Genomic DNA, 25,460 nt, shown 5'->3' with positions numbered 1-25,460 from the left:
ATTCCCTATCTTCTGGAATAGGGAATCTCCTCTTTTGGATGTGATTGTTTCTGCATGCAGTCATCTAGATGCCATTTTGTAAATTCATTTTTGTCAATATTTTCCAAATGTATTGATGTTCATTTCTGCATCAAACTTGGTATGCATGAACTTCAGGTCATGTGTCATCCTACAGTTACTTTGTCATGCATGACTGCTCTCTTAGGTACAAATGCATCAAAGTTTTAAAATTCTCAAAATGCCCAACTTCAACATTTTCTGTATGTTTCAGGTCATTTCAAGAATTACAACATTTTGCATGGTTTCCTTAATGATTGCTGAAATTTAAAAAAAAAAGTTTTTGAATTCCTTATAAGATTGTTAAGAATTTAAGTTATTTCCCTTCAATATCGACCATCCAAACAGCAATGCATGCACGGCAAACTTTAAAATGCACAGGTGGGAATCTTTAAAACTGTTGAAAAATGGTTTTTAAAACTGTTTTATTTGAATCAAGGATATCTCTCCAAAATGCCCAGTTACCCTCATTTTTTTATTTCATATTCTGATAGGTTATTAAGTGTAGATATGATTTCATATCAAAATGTTGGTGTAGATTCTGGCTAAAGATTCTAGGAATCATTTTTATGTGAAGAAGACCTCAATTTGTTTGAATGGGATACTTGCTCATGCAGGGGACTTTGGAGCAACACTACTAGATTGCCAATAAATGTTCCTGGTGCAAAGGGGATGGGAGCTGGGTCACGGACCTACTGTTTTTTCTATATTTCTTTCTTTTAGCAGAAACATGCCAGTGTATTCCTGTGAGAGATATTCTACTTCCAAATTTAGTAACGATCAAAAAAATATTAAAACCCAATTCTGTCTGTTGGAATTTTCTTTTCAATAATTGTTTAGTGAACCAGAAGGGTTAAAGTACAATAGAATTGCTTTTGCCATTTTAATAAAGCCAGGCTACCAAAGCCCTGGTTGTATTATGCACCTATTCATTGTGACTCTTTTCTATAGCATAGGAGAAAGAGAAGTTGTGAATGGTATCAATGGTACCAGAGGTGCAATAGTACTATGAACTAAAAGAGTTTTGTGAGAACTGATTTAATTTGGAAGCCTAAAAAATCATGAGGTGCTAGATTTTGAATAACATCATTGGATATACAATGTGCATGTTTGTTTCATGAATTGGATAACAATATGTAACACACTGAGTATTTGTGCGTGTCTTCGACTTGTACAGTGCGCCCCAGAAAAAACGAAACCGAGAAGTATCGATGTTCTATCATAACTTAATCACAACTATAATTAATGAATGATACATATTTGGAAAGCTTAGAGTCTCCTCTTTCATGTGATGCTACTCGGATAATGCATATTTCACGCATGAGTGATTAAAAGCAATTTGAAGGAAGGAAACCAAAAAGACATTTGGCGGGCGGTATCTGAATTTCGAAGAAAAATTCACATTTCTAGAAAGTTGAGTTTCTGCCCTTTCATATGACACCTCAATCAAGAAAAATGAGTGAGGAATGACAAAGTTCTGTTTGTTTAAAGTAATGCTTGCATTTCCATTATTTTATTAAACAAATTTGTTTTCACTGGCTGGCTGCCATATCAATAAACGAAATTAACAAAAGACTTAACTCCGTTTCGTTGACAATCAGCCGTAGATGAGAGTCTTCATGCATGGCTGATTGTCAACAAAAGGAGTTAAGTCTTTTGTCAAATCTGCTTTTTGCTACGGCAGGCACCCAGTGAAAACAAATTCGTTTGTTAAAATTATGAAAATGTAAGGGCTACTTTAAACAAACAGAACTTTGTTATTCCTGTCTCATTTTTTCTTGATTGAGGTATCATATATGAAAGAGCAGAAAATGAACTTTCTAGAAATATGAATTTTTCTTTGAAATTCAGATACTGCCCGCCAAATTACTTTTTGGTTTCCTTCCTTCAAATTGATTTTAATCACTCATGCATGAAATATGCATCACGTATGTAGCATCAACTGAAAGAAGAGACTCTAAGCTTTCCAAATATGTATCATTCATTAATCATGGTTGTGATTAAGATATGATAAAACATTGATACTTCTCGGTTTCGTTTTTTCTGGGACACACTGTATATGAAGTGCCAGATAGAATGCCCAAAGTTTTTCCTGATATTTCCAATAACCTCAATTAAATTATGGCAAAAAATATACTTTGCATTAAAAATGTTTGTTATAATAAGAATATTAATCTACATCTACACAGTTTAACTTTATTTGATGCAGTAAATAATGATTGAGCATCCCATTTGGCTATATACAAGTCGTTCGTAAAGTCATACGTAACTTTACGAACAGCTTTATGAACCACCCCCCTGGTAGCATGGATGATAGAGTGTTAACTAACCATACATATGAAATTGAGACAAAGAAAATTATATTATTGGATTGGAAGTAATAAATTCTTATTGATCGTTTCAATATTTACAATATCAAGTGATGAACTTAAAACAAGAAGGAAAATAAAAAATATCTTTTTCATGTGGAGGGCCTCAAGATCAAAAGAATAATGGAATTATGTCTGAAAATATGACAGTTTCTGTCCTCTAACTTTAGTAAAACTATCTCCTGAATCTTATTTAAAAAAAAGAAGCTTTTGATAGAATGAACCTGATGAACCTTTGGCACAAAACATGCATCCTATCTATGCGAATGTGTATGCATATGTTAACTATTCCCGACACGGCAGTAATGTCCTTAGGCGAGGCATTAATCTACATGTGCCACACTCAACCCACGTGAGGTAAATGGGTATCTGGCAGGAATTAATTCCTTGAAATGCTAGAGCGCTGTAATGGCAGCTAGGCTAAAGCCTGGGTAATAATTAATTTATGCGCCTTGGAATAGAATTGTCTAGATAGACAGCGCTATATAGATGCCTATTTTAATGATTATTTATTATTTAACTAGTCTACCCAACAAGACGCTTTAATGTTCAACTGCAATATTTCTTTGTAGAAGTAATGTTTGAAGCTTTTATTTTGATTTAATTATAACAGCATGAAACCCCTTACATCGAGAGCAAAACATGAATCGGGAATTGGTACACTTTAAAGTATTTTGTAGTGCACCCATCTATTCTGGCTCACATCGAGAGCAAAACATGAATCGGGGATTGGTACACTTTAAAGTATTTTGTAGTGCACCCATCTATTCTGGCTCACAACTGGGAGAAACCCCAATGAGTACCATTTCCGGGCAAGCTGTGTACATGTACCCCACCTAGTTTAATATGGGGCGTTACAAAAACAGTTGAGATTTTGATGAACTCTGGGCCATTATTATTAGGGTGTCAAGAATAGATGATTCATCTCCCAGCCAATATATCTATATTGTCTTTGCTTGATTGTAGGACAAATCATTTACAGTGGCACACCCAGAAAAATCTCTGTCATCCCATCCATGTTCTCAGTTTTAAAAGAGGAAAGAGAAATGTACTTGTTTGCAGATCAACCAATGTTTAATTTACCAAGAGATGGGAGTGTGATTGACTGTTGTGGAATGGCATGAATTATAAATAAAATAGGCAAAAAATCACAGCTTGATTTGAATGGACCATGTCTGCAATGTTTGAATAAGGTACTTGAGATATGCCACAGGTTTTATTTTCTACTTTTCTTTCCCATCTATCTCGCTCTCTCGCTCTCTATCTCCCTCCGACTCTCTCTCTCTCTCTCTCTGTGTATCTTTCTCTCCCTGTCTTTCTCACTTCATCTCTGTCTCCCTCACTCTTTTCTGTTCCCCCCCTCTCTCTCTGTATCTTTCTCTCCCTCTCTTTCTCACTTCCTCTCTCTCTCTCTCTCTCTGTATCTTTCTCTCCCTCTCTTTCTCACTTCCTCCCTCTCTCTCTCTCTTTTTCTCCCTCCCCTGTCTCTCTCTCCCTCCCTCCCTCCCACACTCTCATTCCTTTTATCGGAATGAATTTGGATGTTGACCCAAGTCAGCTATAGGAAGTCTGATAAAAGTGAACTTTGCTCGGTGGAGATGTGAGAAATAAGGACCTTAAGAGATGTATTGTACTACATAACAAAGTTGCATGGTGATGGTTCACTAGCTAAGGTCATGTGTATTATGAAAGATCCAACCCATCCTTTGTTCAGTCATTTTTCGTTTCAATAGATCTGGTGTTCGCCTTTATGTCCCCCGCATCAAGTGGGTTCGCTCTAGAAACTTGTTTGTCCCCGACTTTAGGTAATGGGAGTGGGGGGGGGGGGGGCGATACGGTAAATGTATTTTCATACAAAGTATATTATACACTCATACTCATTAGTTGTTTGTGATTCATAAATTGTACTTCCATGTAAGATATGATCTTGAGATTAAATATACAGTCAATAATGAGATCATGTGATCATAAAGTTAAAATTTAAAAGTATGAGTTATTGTTTTGAATTTAGTGTTGATTCTATAAAGATTAAGTCTAAATTATTAATATGACTTACTTGGTGATTAATGTGTAATTTGGAGTTTGTTCAATTGATTTATGCTTGATGTTATATACTTTGTAACCATGTGAAAAAGAATTCCCATTTATTTGGACAATAAAAAACAAATCAATCAACCAATCAATCAACACAAACAGCAGACAAGGTTGATCTGTTCCAGTGCTGACAAAGAATGTGTAACACCTACATGTAGGTGCAGGTTGTCAAAGCATTGGACCTACCTCCCCATCACTTGAGACTATAGAGGAGAACAAAGATCTGTTACCAAATTTGTGTGAAAGGATGGTTGCTGAGGAAAAGTTTGAAAGCCATGATCATATACACTGTAGCACTACAAAGATAATATTGCAATGTCTCCGTCAATAATGTGGTACACTGCCCAAGCCCAAGTCTGCCCAAGCCCCTGTGTATAAGTGGAGACATACCTGTAGGATGCTGAGCTCTACCTTTATTTCACAATTTATATGAAGCTCAAGTTATCACATATTTTATCCAAACATTATGATATATTCATAGACAAATTAAGTTTTAAAAAACACTTGGAATACTAGAAGTCTCATTTTTAACAAAGACTATTAAACCAAGGCTTTACTTTCAACCCATATTCCATAGATTCAATACCAATACCAATACTTGTGATTATAATGAGGCTAACTGCAATCACAGACAATTTTTAGCAAACTGACCTGCTGTACAGGCCTGTTGCTATAAACCCTTCTGTACATGTACCAATAATTACATCTATGATGTTACGTACATTCTAGTTAGTAATATTTTAGGTGCTACAGTATGTCAAAATATCCTTGCTACATGTATGTCACAATATCCTTTTTAAGAGTTTTGATATTACAATTACACTTTGCTTATTTTGTGATATTTCTTTATAGCAATCTTTGTAGCATAAAGCATGTGTAAAAGAAACAAGTCATGTTTCTTTAGAATTTATATTGATTCCATTTTCCTTGATCTTTTTCTGTGTGCGTGATGTTTTTGTATCTCTGGAAGTCATAGGTGTTATCTCTCAAATTTTTGGTTGTGTAAATGAAACCAATTCCACTTCTTTACCTCTTGAATCTGCTTTATCAAAACTATATTTGCCTTCATCTCTTTCATCATGATATTTTATATTCATACATTCTTTGAACACTTATCATGTTTGTTATGCCTCCGCCACCGAAGGTGGTGCCGGAGGCATCATGTTTTCGGGTTGTCCGTCCGTACGTCCGTCCGTCCGTCCGTCCGTACGTCCGTCCGTCCGTACGTCCGTCCGTACGTCCGTCCCGTTTGACCGTTATCACAATATCTCAAGAACCATTTAAGATTTAAACTTAAGACTCGGGAATAGTATTTATCACCATAGGAAGACGATCTGATTAGATTTTGGAGTACGTAGGTCAAAGGTCACAGGTCACAGAGGTCAACTTATGAAATTCCTTGTATTGAGTTTGTTAGCGCGATATCTCAAGAACCATTTGAGATTTAAACTTCAAACTTAAGGATAGTATGTATCACCATAGGAAGACGATCTGATTAGATTTTGGAGCACGTATGTCAAAGGTCAAGGGTCACAGAGGTCAACTTATGAAATTCCATACATTGAGATTGTTATCATGATATCTCAAGAACCACTGGAGATTTAAACTTCAAACTTGGTGATAGTGTGTATCACTATAGGAAAACAATCTGATTACATTTTGGAGCACGTAGGTCAAAGGTCAAGGGTCAAAGAGGTCAACTTACGAAATTCCATACATTGAGATTGTTATCATATCTCAAGAACCACTGGAGATGTAAAAACTTCAAACTTAAGGATAGTATGTATCACCATAGGAAGACGATCTGATTAGATTTTAGAGCACGTAGGTCAAAGGTCAAGGGTCACAGAGGTCAACTTATGAAATTCCATACATTGAGATTGTTATCATAATATCTCAAGAACCACTGGAGATTTAAACTTCAAACTTAATGATAGTGTGTATCACCATAAGAAGACAATCTGATTAGATTTTGGAGCACGTAGGTCAAAGGTCAGAGGCCACAGCGCACATTATGAATGCAAAAACAGCTTGTGATCGCGTTATCTCAAGAACCGATTGATGGATTCATGCCAAAATTAGGTCATGTTTGTTACTTGCAGAGCCAATGAACTGAGTAGATTCTTGGTTCATAAGGTCAAAGGTCAAAGGTCATGGGCCCATTATGTATGCAAAAATAGCTTGTGAACGCATTCTCATTAGAACTGACAGATGGATTACTATTTAACTCAGAACATCTTGCAGAGCCAATGAACTGAGTAGATTTTATGGTCATGAGGTCAAAGATCAAAGGGTCATATATGTATATGAGAAATTGCTTGTAATCACAATATTGTGAGAACCTGTCAATGGATTACCATTGAACGTGAATTCAATTTTTTTTTTCTGTTTTGGTTTGTAAAATTGCTCTATAACGGAGGCATCATTTTCGACTGCGCGCAGTCGAATTCCATCTAGTTTTTATATATTTTGTCATGACATTTAGTTTTTCATCTTTAATAATAATTGAATAATGTCATGCTCAACACTTTGTAAACCTGGAAGCAACTGATCTTAAACACCCAACATCACATTTTCTGTCGGTCAAAGTCAAACTTACTTCCAATTTACCTTCTTCTTCTTTTTCTTCTTCTTCTTCGTCTACCTCCTTCACAGTTGAAGATACCTTGCCAATGTTTCTTTTATTTTATGCTATTGTTGTATGTTGATGACCATCTCCTTCCTTTCTTCTTTCTTTTCCTCACCTCTGTCTCTATATCTCCCTCTTTCTTTCCCTCTCTACTTCTCCCCCTTCTCTCTCTCTCTCTCTGTATGTTTTTCTATCTTTCTCTTTCTTTCTATCCACTCCTCTCCCTCTCTCACACTCTCAGCTCTCTCTCTCTCTCTCTCTCTCTCTTTCCCTTGCACCTGTCTTCCTTTGGCAATCTTCATTTACAATACAGTAAACTATTTTGAACCTTCACCCACATGTATACACCTAAAATATAACACTGAATTCCTATAGGAAATCTATTTATTCAGATGGTCATATCTCAGCCTATACTGAACATATTGAATTGGTTTTCAACATTTGGACATTATTTTTGATGCGCTTTCGGAAAATGAAGAAAAAATTGAGAAATTCCAAAAATAGATTTTTATGATGTCACAGCTTCGGTACTCTATATATCTATGGTCATGTTTAATGTTGATATTAATCATGTCAAAATAATATTTTTAGGTGGTCTGTCAATGACAGATCACCTATTGTTTTCGTCAGAATTTTCTTTCTTTATTTATTATTATTATTATTATTATTATTCTTTATTTTTATTTATTTCTTCACACTTTTTTGTTCACAGGATAACTCAAGATCGGTTCAATCAATTTCCTTCAATTTTGGCACAGTCATAGGTCATTGTCATGAGATGTGACTGTGACATTTTCAAGGTCATCAAATCTTCATGACGTCATCCAGGCGCCATTTTGTGTTTTTTTTGGTACTTTTTACTCATGATCATATCTTCATAACGGAAAAGCATTTCTCATTCATATTTATCATGATTAAGGTCAATATCCGTCCGGTCAATTTCAGGTAAAAAAACGCGCGCGCATGCGTATGTCCGCGCGTCAGCCTGCGCGCAAAATTTCAAAATGCTCGAAATCATATTAAATTAATTTTGCATACGTTTCAGGCCATTTTAAGCATTTTGCAAAAAACGCGCACGTTTTCGCGCGTACTGGTATTTTCCAACATAGAATCGCCAATTTTTCTCTGTCATCATATTTGACACATTTTTTTCAAGCATTTTGATACCTTGTTCACCTTTTTCTGACCATTAATAACGGAATGAGCGTACGTTTAAGATAATTTCTGTGCGTGCGAGCTCTTGTTATACATAGCTGGGCAAAAACATGCCTATACAAAATCCATTGTAGCGCTTTAGGATGCAAGGTGAACCCATTTTTTTTCTCCATATTTTGATAGAGTATGAATTGGAGATATGATTTCATGTCTCATTTGACCCTCAATTAACTCATGACGTCATAATGGCCTCCCAACTCAAAATTTCAATTTGCATATTATGACGTCAGCATATTTCTTGAAAATTGACTGTATCTCTGTAAATATTGATCGATATTCTTCCAAATTTTGATATGATCTACCTTAGACCATTCTCTACAAATGCAGTCACCACAATATTTCATTTGACTAAGGTATCATGGCGTATTTTTGCGATTAAAGGTGGCATGTCAATTTTTTACATTTTGCGTGTATTCTCTATGGGACATGACTTTTTCTCAAAACTGGATTCTACATCCTGTCTTTTGCGAGCAATATCTCCGTCGTTTTAGCTTTGTTTTCGCTGAGCTTTGAGTATGTTGTAGCTGAGACAATAAGCTATCACAAGTGTGCCCTTTATTTTTCGATCAGATGCCGGGATCATGCTCATATCTCACTTGCAAAGTGGGATTTGATAATTCCATTTTCGGTTTACGTGTAATCTCTATGGGAAATGTTAACGCACTTGACTTCTGACCTCGAGGTCCCTGGTTCGAGTCCGGGCGTCTCCAACAATTTTTTTGCTTCACTTTTTTTTCTTTTTGACCTTTCACTATACCATCTCCTTTGAATATTAAAACACGTAGTATCGCATATAATGTACTAAACAACTATATTTACTTTATTATTACCCTATTATCACTTGATCCATTACTTTTTGCGTGTAATCCTTATGGGAGATGACTTTTTCTCAAATCTGGATTCTACTTTCCGGTCGTTTGCAAGCAATATCGCCGTTATTTCCGCTTGGTTTTTGTTGATTTTGGAGTATGTTGTAGCTGAGACTATATGCTATCTAAATGCCCCTCATTTTTTTCAATCAGATGTCATCATGGTCTGTTGATGATGATCATCAAAATCATCATGATCATCATCATCATCATCATCGTCATCACCATTACTATCAAGATCATCATCCTCATGATCATCATCATGATCATCATTGTCTACATGTCTATATAACTTCTCCCTTTCTCAATACAGTAAATATTATAATCTATCATAAGACTTGAAGACAGACCACCTTATTCGTCCTCGTGACGAATTAAATTCTAGTTTTCTTCTTCTTCTTATCTTTTCTTTTTTCGGTTTCTTCCTTTTTTCTGTTTCTTCCTTGTTTCTGTTTCTTCCTTTTTATTCTTCTTTTTTTTTTAAATTCTATTTTTGTTTTGTAATACAGGTCTGGAGAGTTCAATTGGAGGTGGAAATGCAAAGAAGAATGATGGAGTTGAGGCTTCAATACAGAATGAACATGCCTCATATATGACCGGGCTGGAAAGTGTTGATGATGAACAAGTAATGAGAGAACTTCGTAGTCATGGAAACAGAACTAGTGGTGCAATTCATAGAGATGAAGGCAAGGAAAGAGCGGAGGAGGAGGAAGAAGAGGAGGAGGTGGAGGAGGAGGAGGAGGAAGAGGAATATGGACCGATGCTTCCACCGTCATTAGACCATACCCAGGAGAGCCCTCCAAAAAACACTGAAAGTCAGGATGAGAGTTCTACAGGGAGAAGAAAAAGGAGAGATAGAGAGAAGAGAAAGGAGGAAAGAGAAAAGAAGAGTAAGAAGAGAAAAAGTGAACACAAAAGTAGGGACAGAAGCAGGGACAGAAGCAGGGACAGAAGCAGAGACAAGAAAAAGGATAGAGAAAAGCACACCAAAGAATTATCAAGTCATAACAGTAAACATGAAAAGGTAAGCCCTTCTTTTCACCCACCACCACCACCTTACTTTGTGAAGCTCATTTTTTATTCAGAAAAACCCAATTCATTCCACACTTTACTAAGGAATTCGTTTCCCAATCTCAGAAATGGGTGCGGGTTAGCTGTATTAATGGAAGGCATTCACAAATTCCTTAATTGCACTGTGCCATGAGTAAGTACACACAAGCCACCAGTGCTTGAAAGAGCATAATTATGCCTCCGTTACAAAGTAGCCGAAGGCATTATGTGTTCGGGTTGTCCGTCCGTCCGTCCGTCCTGTTCTCTTGATCGCGTTATCTCAAGAACCGACGGATGGATTCCTGCCAAATTTTTATCATGTATGTAACTTGCAGAGCTAATGAACTGATTAGATTTTAGGGTCACAAGTTCAAAGGTCAAAGGTCACAGGGCTCATTATGTATGCAAAAATAGCTTCTTATCGCTTTATCTCAAGAACTGATGGACAGATTACCATCAAACTCAGGACATGTATGTATCTTGCTGAGCCAATGAACTGATTAGATTTTGGGGTCATGAGGTCAAAGTTCATAGGTCATGGGGCTCGTTATGTATGCTTGTCAACGCATTCTCATTAGAACTGACGGATGGATTACTATCAAACTTAGGACATGTACAGTATGTACCTTGCAAAGCCAATGAACTGATTAGATTTTGAGGTCACAAGGTCATACATGTATATTAAAAATAGCTTGTTATCACGATATTCTGAGAACCTTTTAATGGATTACAATCAAACTTGAATTTTAAAAATTGCTTCTGTTTTGGTTTGTAAAATTGCTCCATGCCGGAGGCATCTTTTTTGACTGCGCGTAGTCGAAGGTCCATCTAGTTGATTATGGTCATGTACATTTAGTAACACTACATGTGTCCCACATATTGCTCAACCTCCTAATTCTCTATTACTCATCTATCACTCACAGTCTTGTTTTCTCACACTAGACTTACATACCCTCATTCTCCTATGTCTTATATTATTCTTTCTGGCTGTCTGTCATGTGACAAGTCATGGGTCACATGGCTTCTCATTATGGTTGGCTGGTCACATGACCCCTCTTTCCTCATATCTTACTTTATTTCAAACCATAAAATGTTGATCATCTTTAATAATGAATTTATAGGCATTGTACATCTGAAGTGGCAAAAGCTAGAATAAATTGAATATATGTGCAGCTAAAGGAAGGTAGAAGGGATTTTTACCTCTGTGTGTAGGTATATGAGTTAACACCCTTCTGGCTCCAAACAGACGAAAGATTGACATCAACTGTATCTGTTTACATCATATTTGGTCAGATTCTAGCTCTGATTGTGCTGAATGTATCCATCCAGTAATCAGGTACATGTATACTAAAATATTAGATGTATTGAGTAACATGTTTTATACAATTAAAGATTAGAATCACTCTACCGGGTATTATCTGAGTTCAAACTTGTTTCATTTGGAAATGTATATTATTCAATGTTGTCCATTTTTGTGTGCAGATCAAGAAGTCAAAACACAGACATGGAGATATGCACAAACATACTCATCACAAGTCTTCTAAGGGAAGGATGCAAAAGAAGGATGCAAGTCTGAGCAGTGTCAACAAGAAATAGTACTGAAAACAACCCCCAAAATGTCTTCAATAATTACATCTTGAAAAGCAGAAGGGCATGTAACTCATCAACACAGAAAGCACTTGGAGCCGCCACTTGATTGATACAGACACACTCTTGACAGTTTCCATGTGCATTGAAAATACATGTAGTTCACTTACACTGGACTTGCTGCAATTACACATTACACATTTTGAATGCAGCAAAATTCTAGCCCCTACTGGAAGTGACTTGGCAGTTGCTGAGAGTGCCGATCAAAAGTATTCAGCCACTGTTTGGAGTAGGAATGATGGATTTTCATTACGGGCAACTCTTTTGAAGTTTACAGGGTTGATGAAAAGTACATGCATTATATAATACATTTTGGTCATTAAAGTGAAGTCCACTCTCTCAATAATTGATAACACCCATTATTCAATCATCTGAATGGTGTCAAATCCCTCATGAGAAGCCACTATTATGTGTCTTTGAAGGGATTTGCTGGGATGTGCACAGTGAAAATATCAAAAGTTATTAAAAGGCAGAAATGTTGTTTTAAAAAAAATCATAATTGAAAACTTTCCTAAAAGTTTTGGTCGCAAAATATTTATTATTAACAAACTGACCGTCATCTTTTTTCTTCAAATTTTATTTTTGCGACTGGCAGAGTTTTATTCACAAAATGAGGGCTTCATTTTTCAGTCAAAGAGAGAAAACCACAGACTGAGTTTTTTTATCTAAAATTGTTCACAAACTTTCATCAAGTCATCTTGCTGCTCCAGATAAATTTTGAGATAAGTTTTTGAGGGCTTGCTTATATCCCAGATAGGGGATTTCCGTTATTAAAGATTTTGAACAAATTATCTCAATTTAACTTCGCATCAATGAACTATTCTTTGACTTTTTACTGGAGAGCCCAATAGGACAACATATCACAAAAGAAGGAATCATCTGGCCTCGCACTTAATACTTAAATTGTTGTACAATGTCTTAAAGGCACCGTTTAACAATGTTAAATCTGAGATGCATGGCCCTACGTGTTATCAGTGACTGTGATATGGTGTAATATTGAAGCCCTAAACAAAATTGCGCTTCAAAATGATCATGAAGTGCCTCAAAAAAGTAAAAATCTTTAAGTGACCGGTTTTATTTTATTTGATTTTATTTGATTTTATTTGAATCGATTTGATTTATTGGTTTCTGCATCTTTTTTCTTCATACATTTTCATGAACATAATATGGTTTGATACAATATTTTAAGTGTATATAATTTTATACAGATCATAAACGAATCATGCTTATTTTCTCCAATAGACTGTAGTGTTATAAAAACTGTTAGGAAAACGAAAAATAACATTTCGATTTCCAATCATAGATATCTTGATAATCAGACAGGCTATTGGCTTGTAAAACTCATGGGATTCCTGACTGGGTTAATAATCATGATTGCAGCATGAGCCAAATCCAGGATTTTGTTTCAGAATCTGAGGCAATGTAATGCCTAGGTCACATATAAACCGGGCCCCGTACGATTTTCCCTACCCGGCGGCTTGCCGTAGATTTAGAGACCGTACGGGAACCGTCCGATTTTCATTTCTACGGCATGTGTGGTCACATATTATGCGGCGCCCGGGAGGTGCCCGGAGAAAATTGGTCGAGTGAAATGCAAGGCGCCCGTAAGGGTGCCGGCAGGGTGCCGGCAAGGTGCCGGCAGGGTGCCGACCGGTAACCTTACGGGCTCCGTCCGATGAGCAGGTGTACCGATGGCTCCCGGAAGGTGCCCTGCCGGGGCCCGGCCGGGGTCCTCAAGGCGCCAGGCCGGGTGCCGTGCGGTGCACTGAACTACAGAGTGAGTCAGAAGAAATGTCCCACTTTTTAAAAGTTGTATTGTCTGAAGTATGAATATTTAATCATGGGTTTCATGATATATCTTGATAGAGTTATCCTCCCAGTACATTTAGGTACCATTTTCATTTGAATCCCTGCATGCATCACTGAATACCAGACACTGCCAGATCTCACTTGCGCCAAGTTACTTGGTGAGGAATAAAACAATGCATTGGACAATGACAGTCAGACACGTGCACACACCAACACGCCCACACACAACACACACAACACACACGGTGACAATTATTTCATAATTGCCCCTTTTTGATTGAGCATTGATTTTTATCAAGATCGCTGAATGTTTAAGTGGCATAACCCTAAAGTAAAAATCTTTCGCTTTTAAACACATTCACTACCACGATCATGTCATCATTGTCATCATCTTAATCTTCATCATCATCATCATCATCATCACCATCATCATCATCTAGCACAACATCCGCCAATACGCACCAAGAGGACAGCGGCCACTCAACTTTTCGTACGATAAGAAGAATTCCCGACAAAAAGTAACAGTTTTGGTAGGCCTTGTCGGGAATGGAATGCTCATTTGTGGACGTGTGCCTGTGCATGTTCGTATATATGTATATATATATATATATATATGTGTGTGTGTGTGTGTGTGTGTGTGTGGGGGGGGGGTGCGTGTATTTGTGTGTTTTTGTCTGTCTGGCTGATTGGATAATTGAACAAAATGGCTGTCTTTGTTCAAAACATTATTTTGTTCCTCACCTAGCAACTTGGCACAAGTGAGATCTGTCAGTCTTGTAAAGATTGTCTGATGTTCAGTCATGCATGCAGAAATTCAAATGAAAATGGTACCTAAATGTACTGGGAGGATAACTCTATCAAGACATCTATCATAAAACTCATCATTAAATATTCATACTTCAAACAATACAACTTTTAAAAAGTGGGACATTTTTTCCGACTCACTCTGTATGTGTCCTCTGGTATCCGTACCTCCTGTATTTAAATCTGCGTTGTACATTTCGAGATGCCGCCGTGAGGGACCCGCACGGGCAATATTCATTTTAAATGGCCCCCGGACGGCAGACGCCTGTTGTTGTGCATATCACCCGGGGCTCTTGAGGGGCCCGTCAGGGCGCCGTAGGGTACACGTACGGAACCCTTGAGCACCGCAAGGCGCCCGTAAACATTTTTTATTAAAATTGAAGAAAAAATTCGTAAGGGGCCCGTCCGGGCACTGTCCGGAGCCCGCACGGGACCCGTAAGGTGCCTCACGGGCCCTTTACGGGTTTTCTACGGGCTAACGGTCAGTTAAAAACGCCGGGAGAATTGGGAGCAGCCAACTCAGCACCACGGGGCCCGTACGGCTTAGAAAACTGTCCCGGCGCCCGTAGGAACTTGTCGGCAGCTGGCCGGACACCGGTCGAAAATTCCCAAAATGTCTGTTTTTACTCGCCGTACGGGCCCCGGAGTGTATATGTGAAAGCCCCATTACCGAGTCACTTTAATAAGATATAAATACTACAAAACAAAAAGGAGAAAAAAAATTGAACATTAAAACAATCTTATTTTAAAGATTACCAATTAAAGAAAATTAGAGAATAATTTATTTCATCTCCTTATAGATTTGAACATCAATTTTTTCTGACTTGGTATTACGTTCTCAATAGTACTGTGTCATGCTTGTCAACAAATGAAAGAATGTATTTCTTCCTAAAGCCACGATAAATGAAGAGAGTAACCTTGACTCTTATTCTAGTCACAGACTTTGATACATAAACAAATCATTGAGTATAATATAGATGAGTGTAATTTCAATGATTAGTAGCCATCTGAAAAGTAATCATACACTCATTCACATGTATTACCTTGATTGTGGATGATGAAATAACAGGAGTGCTTTAGCAGCAAATGTGATTAGTATAAACAAAATTGTAAAGACACTAGATGAAGGCACATTTTTGTTATTCTTGCAAGTCTTCCCCTCTTGAATTATTTTTGAATTAATTTTGCACTGTTTAATAAAAAGTGGTTTGAAACACAATTAATTATTTTTGTTTATTCTGTAAAGAAAAGGATTTTTGCTGTATTGTGAGGGGTCATTATATGTAAGATAAAAAAATATGAACATGTATAAAACTATGATGCTATTTTGGGGGGCTTCTAAATGATATTGTTTTCATCAAATATTCTAGCCAATTGTTATGGTTTGTTGGCAGGGGTCAGAACTGAGTTATTCACATGTGATTTCACAAAGAAAGAATTATTTCATCTGTTGAGAACCTGGGCCGGTATTCAATTCAATACTTAGCATAAGTAAGAAATTTACTAAGTAAATGGCTAAGCTAAGAAATTTACTTATCTCGTATTTAAATCGCATTTTACACTTATAGAAATCCTAGATTTCTTGTTGTCGCGGGCAGCATTGCCTGCGAGTTCCAAGATTTCGGCAGTGAGGTACTCTAGGACAAAATCTAAGTAAAATACTTACTGATAAGCATTGTGACGTCACACGTTCAATCAAAACTAATGTGCAATTAATGCGTTGCAATGAATGTGCGCTGGTATAATTGTACGCAGGTTAAAATACTGGCTTAAGTCTGGTAGGGAGCTGTCTTAAATTTAGGGTAAATTACTAAGCCAAAATTTTGAATTGAATACCAAAATTGGCTAAGTATTTTATCTAAGCCAAATACTAAGTAAAAAGCTTAAATTTTGTACTTATGTATTGAATTGAATACAGGCCCAGATGGGCATTAGGTTATATGCTAACATTCCTATGGCTCTCAGCTGATCACATCATTTAGCAATTTTATGTGATGAAATACAACACAAGTTTAGAGATCATTTTTTTACAGAATAATAATAACAATAATAGCAATAATGATAATTATAATCATAATATTAATAATAATAGTATCAATAATAATGATACTAATAATTATAATAATAGTAATAATAGTAATAAAGATGATAATAATAATAATAATGATAATAATTCATCATAATCATCAATAGTGATCTGTCAGTTTATAAGAGGTTCAGTGACCCAATCAGAATTCGACATCAAGTGTTTCTCCAAGTACCTAGTAATTATAATAACAAGAATGACAATGATAATAACAATGTGGCTTTCTGTATAGCTTTCATTTTTGTCATGTCATGATGCTCTATCTAAAGTTATTAGCCTGGCCATAGCCAAACACTCAAGTATATAGAGTACCCATTTTCACTTGGGTGGAGAATGGCAAACATGAAATAATGTCTTGCTAATGTATGTGCCTGGCTTGGATTGGTGCATTCAACCCATTGGTTGAAGTGAATGAACCACTATACATGTACCATAACACCTCCACAACAGGGTAGAACCCCAAAAAAAGAAAAAGAAAGAAAGATGAGGCAAGTACTATTGATTGATCAATTTGCCTATTTCTTGGACACTTAACACATAGCCGATCATGGTTTTCTAAAGGTATAACTGAACCAGCTTTTAACACATAGCCGATCATGATTTTCTAAAGGTATAACTGAACCAGCTTTTAACACATAGCCGATCATGGTTTTCTAAAGGTATAACTGAATCAGCTTTTAACACATAGCCGATCATGGTTTTCTAAAGGTATAACTGAACCAGCTTTTAACACATAGCCGATCATGGTTTTATAAAGGTATAACTGAACCAGCTTTTAACACATAGCCAATTATGGTTTTCTAAAGGTTTTTGAAAGGCTCCTTTCTTGAAATCATCATTGGTCTAACTCCTTAGACATCCCATTGAAACGTGTGTTATAGAATTAACATGCATTTCTATGGGGGTGTCCACAAACTTATGACGGCCCCCAGGAAACAAAATCAAAAGGTAGACAAGGTTCTATTTAAACACAGTACCTTTTCCAATATACTTTGTTTTGTTTGTTTTGTTTCATACAGTATGAAACTGATTGATAAATGCAAAAGTTAACCACTTCATGTTCTTTTTTCCAAATAGGAGGGCATAACTATAAATGTAGCTACATGATTAGTATATTGGGCCCAGGGCCAGAATTCTATCAAATACTTATGTCATAAATACAAATATTTTACTCAGTTTTCCGCTCAGGTAAAATACTTTGCCAACTTTGGTATTCAGTTGACGATGTTGGCTAATTAAGTATTTTACCCTAGATTTCAGATATCTCCTTAACTGACTTACGTCAATTATTGTGGAGGCCTTCATTGGCAGGTACACTGTATGTGGTTTTCATATGCAGTCATATATACTGCGCACAATTAAGTCAATGCGCATTCTATACAACACATTGATGGCGCATGATTTTGGTTTAAAGGGCAAGTCCACTCCAAAAAAAAACTTATTTTCAATATAGGAAATATCAGACAAAACAATCAAAAAGAGTTTGAGCAAAATCAGATAACTAATAAGAAAGTTATGAATTTCTAATGACATGAAAAACTTTGAAAATCACTACACAAATTGGCAACTCACTCATGAGTCTGTGTGACGTCATGTCCTCACTATCCACTAATTTCTTTATATTGATAATATAGATTACCTATTTCCCCCCTAAGAATCTTATTTCTCTACACCAGCATCCAAGTTAGATTGATAGTATATGTTTTTGTGTGGATACACTAATATAGAGTAATTTTTTCCAATTAAATCCTGAAAAATGTGAATTTTGATTAACTATTTATATAAAAATCAATAATTATGAATAAACAATATTCAGAAAATAGTATCAATTCTCCAAAGTTCGTAAAAGATTTTTTGAAATGTCATGCAAGCTATAACCTTGGCAAAGACATGGGGAAATCAAGTTTTGGAGGATAAAAAGAAAAATCAATGGGATAAAACTATATAAAGCAATTGACAAATAGTGAGGACATGACGTCACAAACTGATAACCAAATTGGCAATTTGTGTAGTGATCCATTGTTCCATAGTTTTACATACTTTTTCAAAAATTCATAACTTTCTTATTAGTTATCTGATTTTGCTCAAACTTTGTTTGATTCGTTTGTCTGATCTTTCTGCTTCTATTGAAAGTAAGTTATTTTTGGAGTGGACTTGTATTTTAAGTCATTTGCATAACCTCAGCATGGATTGTCAGCTTCATACTACTTCAACACTTCAGTAACATGATGTATCAGCAGCCAGAACAACCTTAATCTTCTCCATTGTTCATTTAGTGATTTACCGATGCAGTTGAGCTGGCAGATCACATATGCAAGATGAGGATATTTGATTGTCAGTGGCTGCTGAGCAGCCATTTATATTGTTCTACTCAAGCTTTGATAAACGATGAATACAACTGTTAATAAAATCGCATCAGATGAAAAACCAAAGACTCGTATAGACTTGGATGTTGGTTTGTTGTTTATACCAATTGTTTTGCTTAGGCAGTTACTCAATGGAACTGGATAGAGAATGTATTTTCAGTGATATTGTGTGTCAGTTTAGGTTAATTGAGGGAAACTTAAATAGTAAATGAGGTCAAGGACTGTGAAGGATATAATTATATATGCAATTCGCATTCTGACTTATGAAATAAAATTATTTGTTACAGGTAAATGAAATAACTGGCCTATTATCATGATGTTTCTTAACATAACAATCTACATGTACCTCTGTATGAATTAACACACCACTAAATGGTTTTGATTGCCTAAATTGTATGTAGTTTCAAACATATGGACTGGATGTAATATCTTGTCGAAAGAAGAGAGAGAACTCAAGTCCCTCCATTCTTTGGAAATGACTAGTGTGCACTGATGTATTTTAATCTACAAATATTGATGTTACTGTGTTTCTTGAATGATATTGACCATTTTCATCTATCTGAATCAAAATCAAATTTGCAACCTATCGATATCTGAATTTCTATAATTTCTAATTCATATCACTATTTGATGTATTGTATTAGAAAATTTATCAGTCATGAAGGACTCAATATATAAATAATACGAAACAAGACAAAGTTATAATAGTTCTGTCGATATTCAACACATTTTGATGGAGACATATAGACAGTGTCAGGTTGTGCAGGTTCCCACATATTGTTCATTGACCTTCAACTAGAGGTATACAATTTTTTAGGGTTTGTTGATATTAACCAATCAGCGTTCTACCCTATTGTTAGGCATGCCTCCAGAGGAAATATGAAGAATGAAGAGAGAGAGAGAGAGAGAGAGAGAGAGAGAAATCGAAAGAGTGGAGAACTGGGTGTTGGCTCGGTGTTCCCCTGAGAAAAAGAGCTACAGGACACACACACACTCACCCACGCATTTCTTTATTGTGATGCACCACCACTCCTATCACAGTTTAGAGAGAGAGAGAGAGAGAGAGTCTTAGAGAGAAGGATATAACATCAAGCAGTTATTAGGATAAGTTTTCACAGCAGACAGGTTGTGCTATCAGGGAGTACGTGCCTCTCTACCTCTCACTCTTTGAATTTTGGTTTATACAGACCAAGTCTCCGTCTTCCGTTCTTCTGTCGTTTTCTTCTTCGTTTAGAGATTTGATTTCCTTGACCATTGCATTGGTTCAAAATCTATTTGCTGGATATTAAGTGGAATCCACTTTATCAACTTTTTTTGTTGTACCTTGGATAACGGCCGAGCCGTTCTGCCTTCACCAAATATGGCAACGCCCCGTTTTTGGGGACTGCTGGTAGCCCTCATAGCTTTGGTGCCTCATCTTGTTACAGCTCAAGGTAATAACATTTAAAAGAATTTTGTGTATGCCCCTGCCCACCAAATGTATTTGTAATGAAATTTCCCTCCTATCTGAAGTATCATTTTTTACTTATTCAAACGACCCATTTTTTTTTTTTTTTTAACTCATTGCATAAAAATCTCATCTCATCTCTTTACATACATTTTTGGTCCTCTTCCGACAATTTTCCTTTCTACATTTCCTGATATAATTCTTTGATTTTCCTTCTTTTAGTGTATTTTTCCATTTTCGCTTTTTTATTGCTGTTTGTTTTTCTATTTTTATTAAATCCTCTTCTGATTTATATTTCTTCATTGACATCTTTTGGTTTCCTTCTCTTATCTTACTTTCCATTTTTGTTCATATCTTTTCTTTGCATTTCTCTTTATATATATATAATACGCATTTCCATATAAAACAATATGATAAAATAGTTGCAAGAAAATTGATTAGTAATGATATAAGAGACACAGAAAAGGAGAGAAGAAGTTTCCTTTTCAACCTCCATGTTTAGTTTTACTCCTTTTCTCCTTTTCAACCTCCATGTTTGGTTTTACTCCTCTCCTTTTCAACCTCCATGTTTAGTTTTACTTCTTCTCTCCTTTTCTTTGTCTCTTGTATCATTACTAATTAATTTTCTTGCTACTATTTTATCATATTGTTTTATATGTTATTGTGTCATTCTCGTAGATCTGGCATGTTGGAGTAGCAAAGGCTGGCAATCTAGCGTTTAGGGGAAAAAAACAGCCAAGATCTCCTCCACTAGAATAAGTGTATTAATCTCTTTAAAACAAGTAGTTTCATTGCAATCTTTCATGTTGAATATTAAGGAGGATTTTTAGTAATTGTTGAAGTTCAAATATGTCAGATTTTCTTTGTTTGCAATTGTAATTCCATTGCCAGCATTCCTTTTTGTCTCGCCTGCGTAGCAAAAAGCGAGACATAGGCGCCGCTTTTCCGGTGACGGCGGCGGCGACGGCGACGGCGACGGCGACGGCGACGGCGACGGCGACGGCGACGGCGTCAACATCAAAAACTTAACCTAAGGTTAAGTTTTTGAATTTTTGATATAATTTTTAAAGTATAAGTTCTTAGTCAATGAAACTTTGACTATAGGGTAATCAAGTATCCCCAATCATGTGAGTAGAATTTCAGATCACAAAGTCAAGGTCAAAGGTCATTTCAGGTCAACAGACTTGGACTATGTTGTAGCATCATCATCGAAAACTTAACCTAAGGTTAAGTTTTTGAATTTTTGATATAATTTTGAAAGTATAAGTTCTTAGTCAATGAAACTTGGACTATAGGGTTATCAAGTCTCCCCAATCATGTGAGTAGAATTTCAGGTCACTAAGTTAAGGTCAAAGGCCATTTAAGGTCAACAAACTTAGACTTTGTTGTGGCATCAACATTAAGATTTTCAAAATGCTTCTTCTTCGTTATTTTTCAACCGATTTTGATTCTGATTGTTTCATATGATGGGGCTTAGGAGGGGATTTAAAATTTCTACACAGAATCGTGAAATTCATTATCTATGCTAATTTATGCAAAATTATTCGAAATCACAAAAAAGGCTTCTTCTCCTTCATTTCTCGACCGATTTTGATTTGGTTTGCTTTATATCGTAGAGCTAACTTTGGTACACTAAACTTCTACACAGAATTTTGAAATTGTTCTCCATTAATTATGGTAATTTATGCAAATTTATTCCAAAAATAACAAAAATTGCTTCTTTTCCCTCATTTCTTGACCGATTTTGCCTTATCTGGTAGAGCTAAATTTGGAACACTAAACTTCTACACAGAATTGTGAGATTTTGTTCCATTGATTATTTATGGTACTTTATGCAAATGAAATTAAATTATGTCCCTTCCAGGGCATCAAATTTCTATTTTTTGACCAGTTCAAAAGTGTACCACATAAAATTTACGATATTTGTTGTTGTGAGATGCGGATGAGCGCTACGTCATTGACGTTCTGGTGTATCATATTGAATTGCGTTATGCAGGCGAGACCGCCGAGAGCGTTTCCCTTGTTTAATCTCAATGCCGGCCATCCTTGTTATAAAATGTGGACATGATAAATTTTAACGAACTGTTCAAAAGGTAACGTAATAGCTATAATTGAGTTTTGGTACAGGTAAAACAATTATCTGTGAGCTTTCTTTCATTTTCACCAGTTTAGAAGAATATCCTAGCAAAAATATCAAAAATAAATTAGTTTTCATTTTTATATAAGAGTGCATAATTTATCAGCTATGCCATTGAACCAGGTAGACAATGGGTTAAGGATGAAAATGTGAATCAACATGGATCATTGCTCAGGCATCCTCCTAGTTTTCCATGTTATTTCCTGTTACACCTTATACTTGCCGAAGGTGGATGATTTTGCTATTTGGTGTAAACAAATGTCACTGATCCTTAATATTTAGAAAACAAAAGAAATGATTGTGGATTTCAGGATAAAGGATAATGTCTTTTTGCCGTTGGCTATTGATCAAGATGATATCGAGATGGTTTCGAACTACAAATATCTAGGAACCCACATTGACAAGGATTTAAGTTGGAATACTCAAAACATTGTGTCAAAAGGTTATACCTCCTAAGGAAATTGAAAACATTCAATATCAGAAGGGAGACTCCTCTTTTCTTCTATGATAGCATCATCAAACCAATTATCTTCTTCTCCTGTCTTGTCTGGTTCTTTGGTGTCACCTCTCAAAACAAAATGAAACTGATAAGGGTACTGAAAACTGCAAGTAAGGTAAAATTTGCTTACCGGTTAAATAACTCAAAGAGATAATGGAATCGGCTATAAACGATAAGTTCAATCACACCATTGAGGATAAAACTCATCCTCTACATATGCACATTATTTTCAACAAATCAGGTTGTGTCCGGCTGCTGAAAGTCAATTAAAACAAAAATATATTTAGGGGGTCATTTATCATACATGCCATGACACTGTACAATGAAAGGTTCAGGAGGTAATTGTTACTTATTATTAGGTCTAGAATCAGTCATTATGGATATGCACTGTATGGATGTCCTGCACATTTATTTAAACTTTATTAATCTGCCTATTTAACCATATAATGATATAGCAGTTATGATCTCTGGTATGTCTATGGTTGTAATTTGTGTCATTATGTTTCTATACCAAAGCCTATACCATTCTGTACTCATGTTCTATTGTTTGCTGTATTTATTCCTGATTTTGTATTTTGTATAAATAGTAGGGCCCACATGTATGTTAATTGATGTACTAAATTGATAAACAGCCGGAAAATGATTTTTATGCCATGTCATTGTGCATGATCAATAAAATTGAATTTGAACTTAACTTGATATTATTATTATTATTATTATTATTATTATTATTATTATTATTATTATTACTACTACTACTACTACTATTATTATTATTATTATTATTATTATTATTATTATTATTATTATTATTATTATTATTATTATTATTATTATTATTATTATTATTATTATTATTATTATTATTATTATTATTATTATTATTATTATTATTATTATTATTATTATTATTATTTTTTTTTTTTTGGGGGGGGGGGGAGGGGGGCAGTCTTTTGCTCCAGAGTACGCATGTGTAAACTATCTGAATTATTACTCCTGGTAGCTAGTCTCAGTATACCTCTGTGCAGCCACCAAACATCTTTGGGAGTCTCTGTGTATATATAGCCATCAAATTGAGACCAGCATCCTCTGGAGATATGGAATGAACATGGAACCTGATCCAGTCATGGAGAATACATGGTTTAACAAGGAGAAGGAGAGAAATGGAAATACCGCTACCATGGTAGAAGTCCCAGGTGTTTACACCGTGTGTTTGCAGATACCTTGCCAGATAGTTCATGTTTTCTGCATGGTGGCACTTCATTTTGCCAACTCAATACTAACACAATACACACAGATGATCCAGGAGCATATTTTGCAGATTCATGCACTTGTGTATTTTCCATGTTGGCTTTGTAGAGATCCCGGCCCCCCCCCCCCACTCCGAGAACGGACGGACCCCATCTGTGTTGCCAAAATGTCCTTTTCGTAACAAAAGAAAGAGGTCGACCTGTATTGACTTTACACACCGGACTTTTGCTGAAAGGGGGGGGGGTGCTGAAAAAGGCTTGTATACAAAAGAAAAAGGTCGAGCCGTATTGACTTTATACACCGGACTTTAGCTGAAAAGGGGGGGTCGGTTGGAACACGCATATGCGTACCCTAAAGAGATGTACATGTAGGCCTACCTTAATAGTAGATGACCAGTTTTGTTGGGTCATCTTTTCACCAATGACTGCAGAGTTCATGTTTAACACTTTGGGTGTAACCCAATAAAAGATGTTTATTGTTGTGAAATTAAAATTGTGAAAATATCTGGCATAATGCTCTTCAATGTGTTATTATATGTCCTATCCAGCAGGTGTGTGTGTCCCCTGACCAAACTAAATCATCTGTGAATATTATAAACCATAATGTACAGTAGCTTGGAGAGGATGAGTGGCGGGAGTGGCTCACTCTCGCCACTCATCCTCTCCAAGCGCTATAGTTCTCCTTAGAACTATAAGCTAAGAAAGATAACCAACAGTCTTTTTCAAGACTATACCAACAGTCCTTTTCAGGACTACAAACCCTCAAGAAAGATTACCGAGAGTCCTTTTTCAGGACTCCTCAATCCTCCCTCTCTCTCACATGGTGCACCCGCAAGCCTACTGTACATCTACATCACTATGCAAGCCGACACTTACAAGCAACACCATAATGTGTTCAAATGTTATATATGCTAACTTACTTCCTCCTCCACCCCTACCCCTTCCCCTCCACTACCCCCCCCCCCCCCCACATAACCTAAGAACAATTTCTTGCTTTGTCAGATATTTGAAAGATGTAATTATGTTTTGTTAGAAAAGTGTGACAATTGGTGTGAATCTAATTTCTGTTTTCAGTCTAGAGTGATACAGAAGTATGATTCTGAAAGATGTGACAATTCCCCCCCCCCCCACT

The 25,460-nt window shown here is 36.1% G+C and overlaps 1 protein-coding gene across 4 annotated transcripts in view; it reads left to right on the top strand.

The window, feature by feature from the left end:
* Positions 1-25,460, top strand: part of LOC105442891 (hyalin-like) — a 113,863-nt gene that overhangs the window by 50,651 nt on the left and 37,752 nt on the right. Inside the window, exons 16-17 of one of the 4 annotated variants that reach the window (XM_030976059.1) lie at positions 9,743-10,257; positions 11,766-12,934. In XM_030976059.1, coding sequence (XP_030831919.1) covers positions 9,743-10,257; positions 11,766-11,879 — 629 coding nt within the window. In that variant the 3' untranslated portion in view covers positions 11,880-12,934. Of the gene's footprint in view, positions 1-9,742; positions 10,258-11,765; positions 12,935-19,900; positions 20,429-25,460 lie in introns of those variants that run through there. The other 3 variants (XM_030976057.1, XM_030976060.1, XM_030976056.1) reach the window with 3 other exon arrangements.

This window comes from Strongylocentrotus purpuratus, unplaced genomic scaffold (genome assembly GCF_000002235.5).
Source record: "Strongylocentrotus purpuratus isolate Spur 01 unplaced genomic scaffold, Spur_5.0 spur5_scaffold_8, whole genome shotgun sequence".
Classification (NCBI taxonomy): Eukaryota; Metazoa; Echinodermata; class Echinoidea; order Camarodonta; family Strongylocentrotidae; genus Strongylocentrotus; species Strongylocentrotus purpuratus.
Note: the sequence above shows the minus strand (reverse complement) of the source record. Positions and strands in the feature narration are given on the sequence as shown.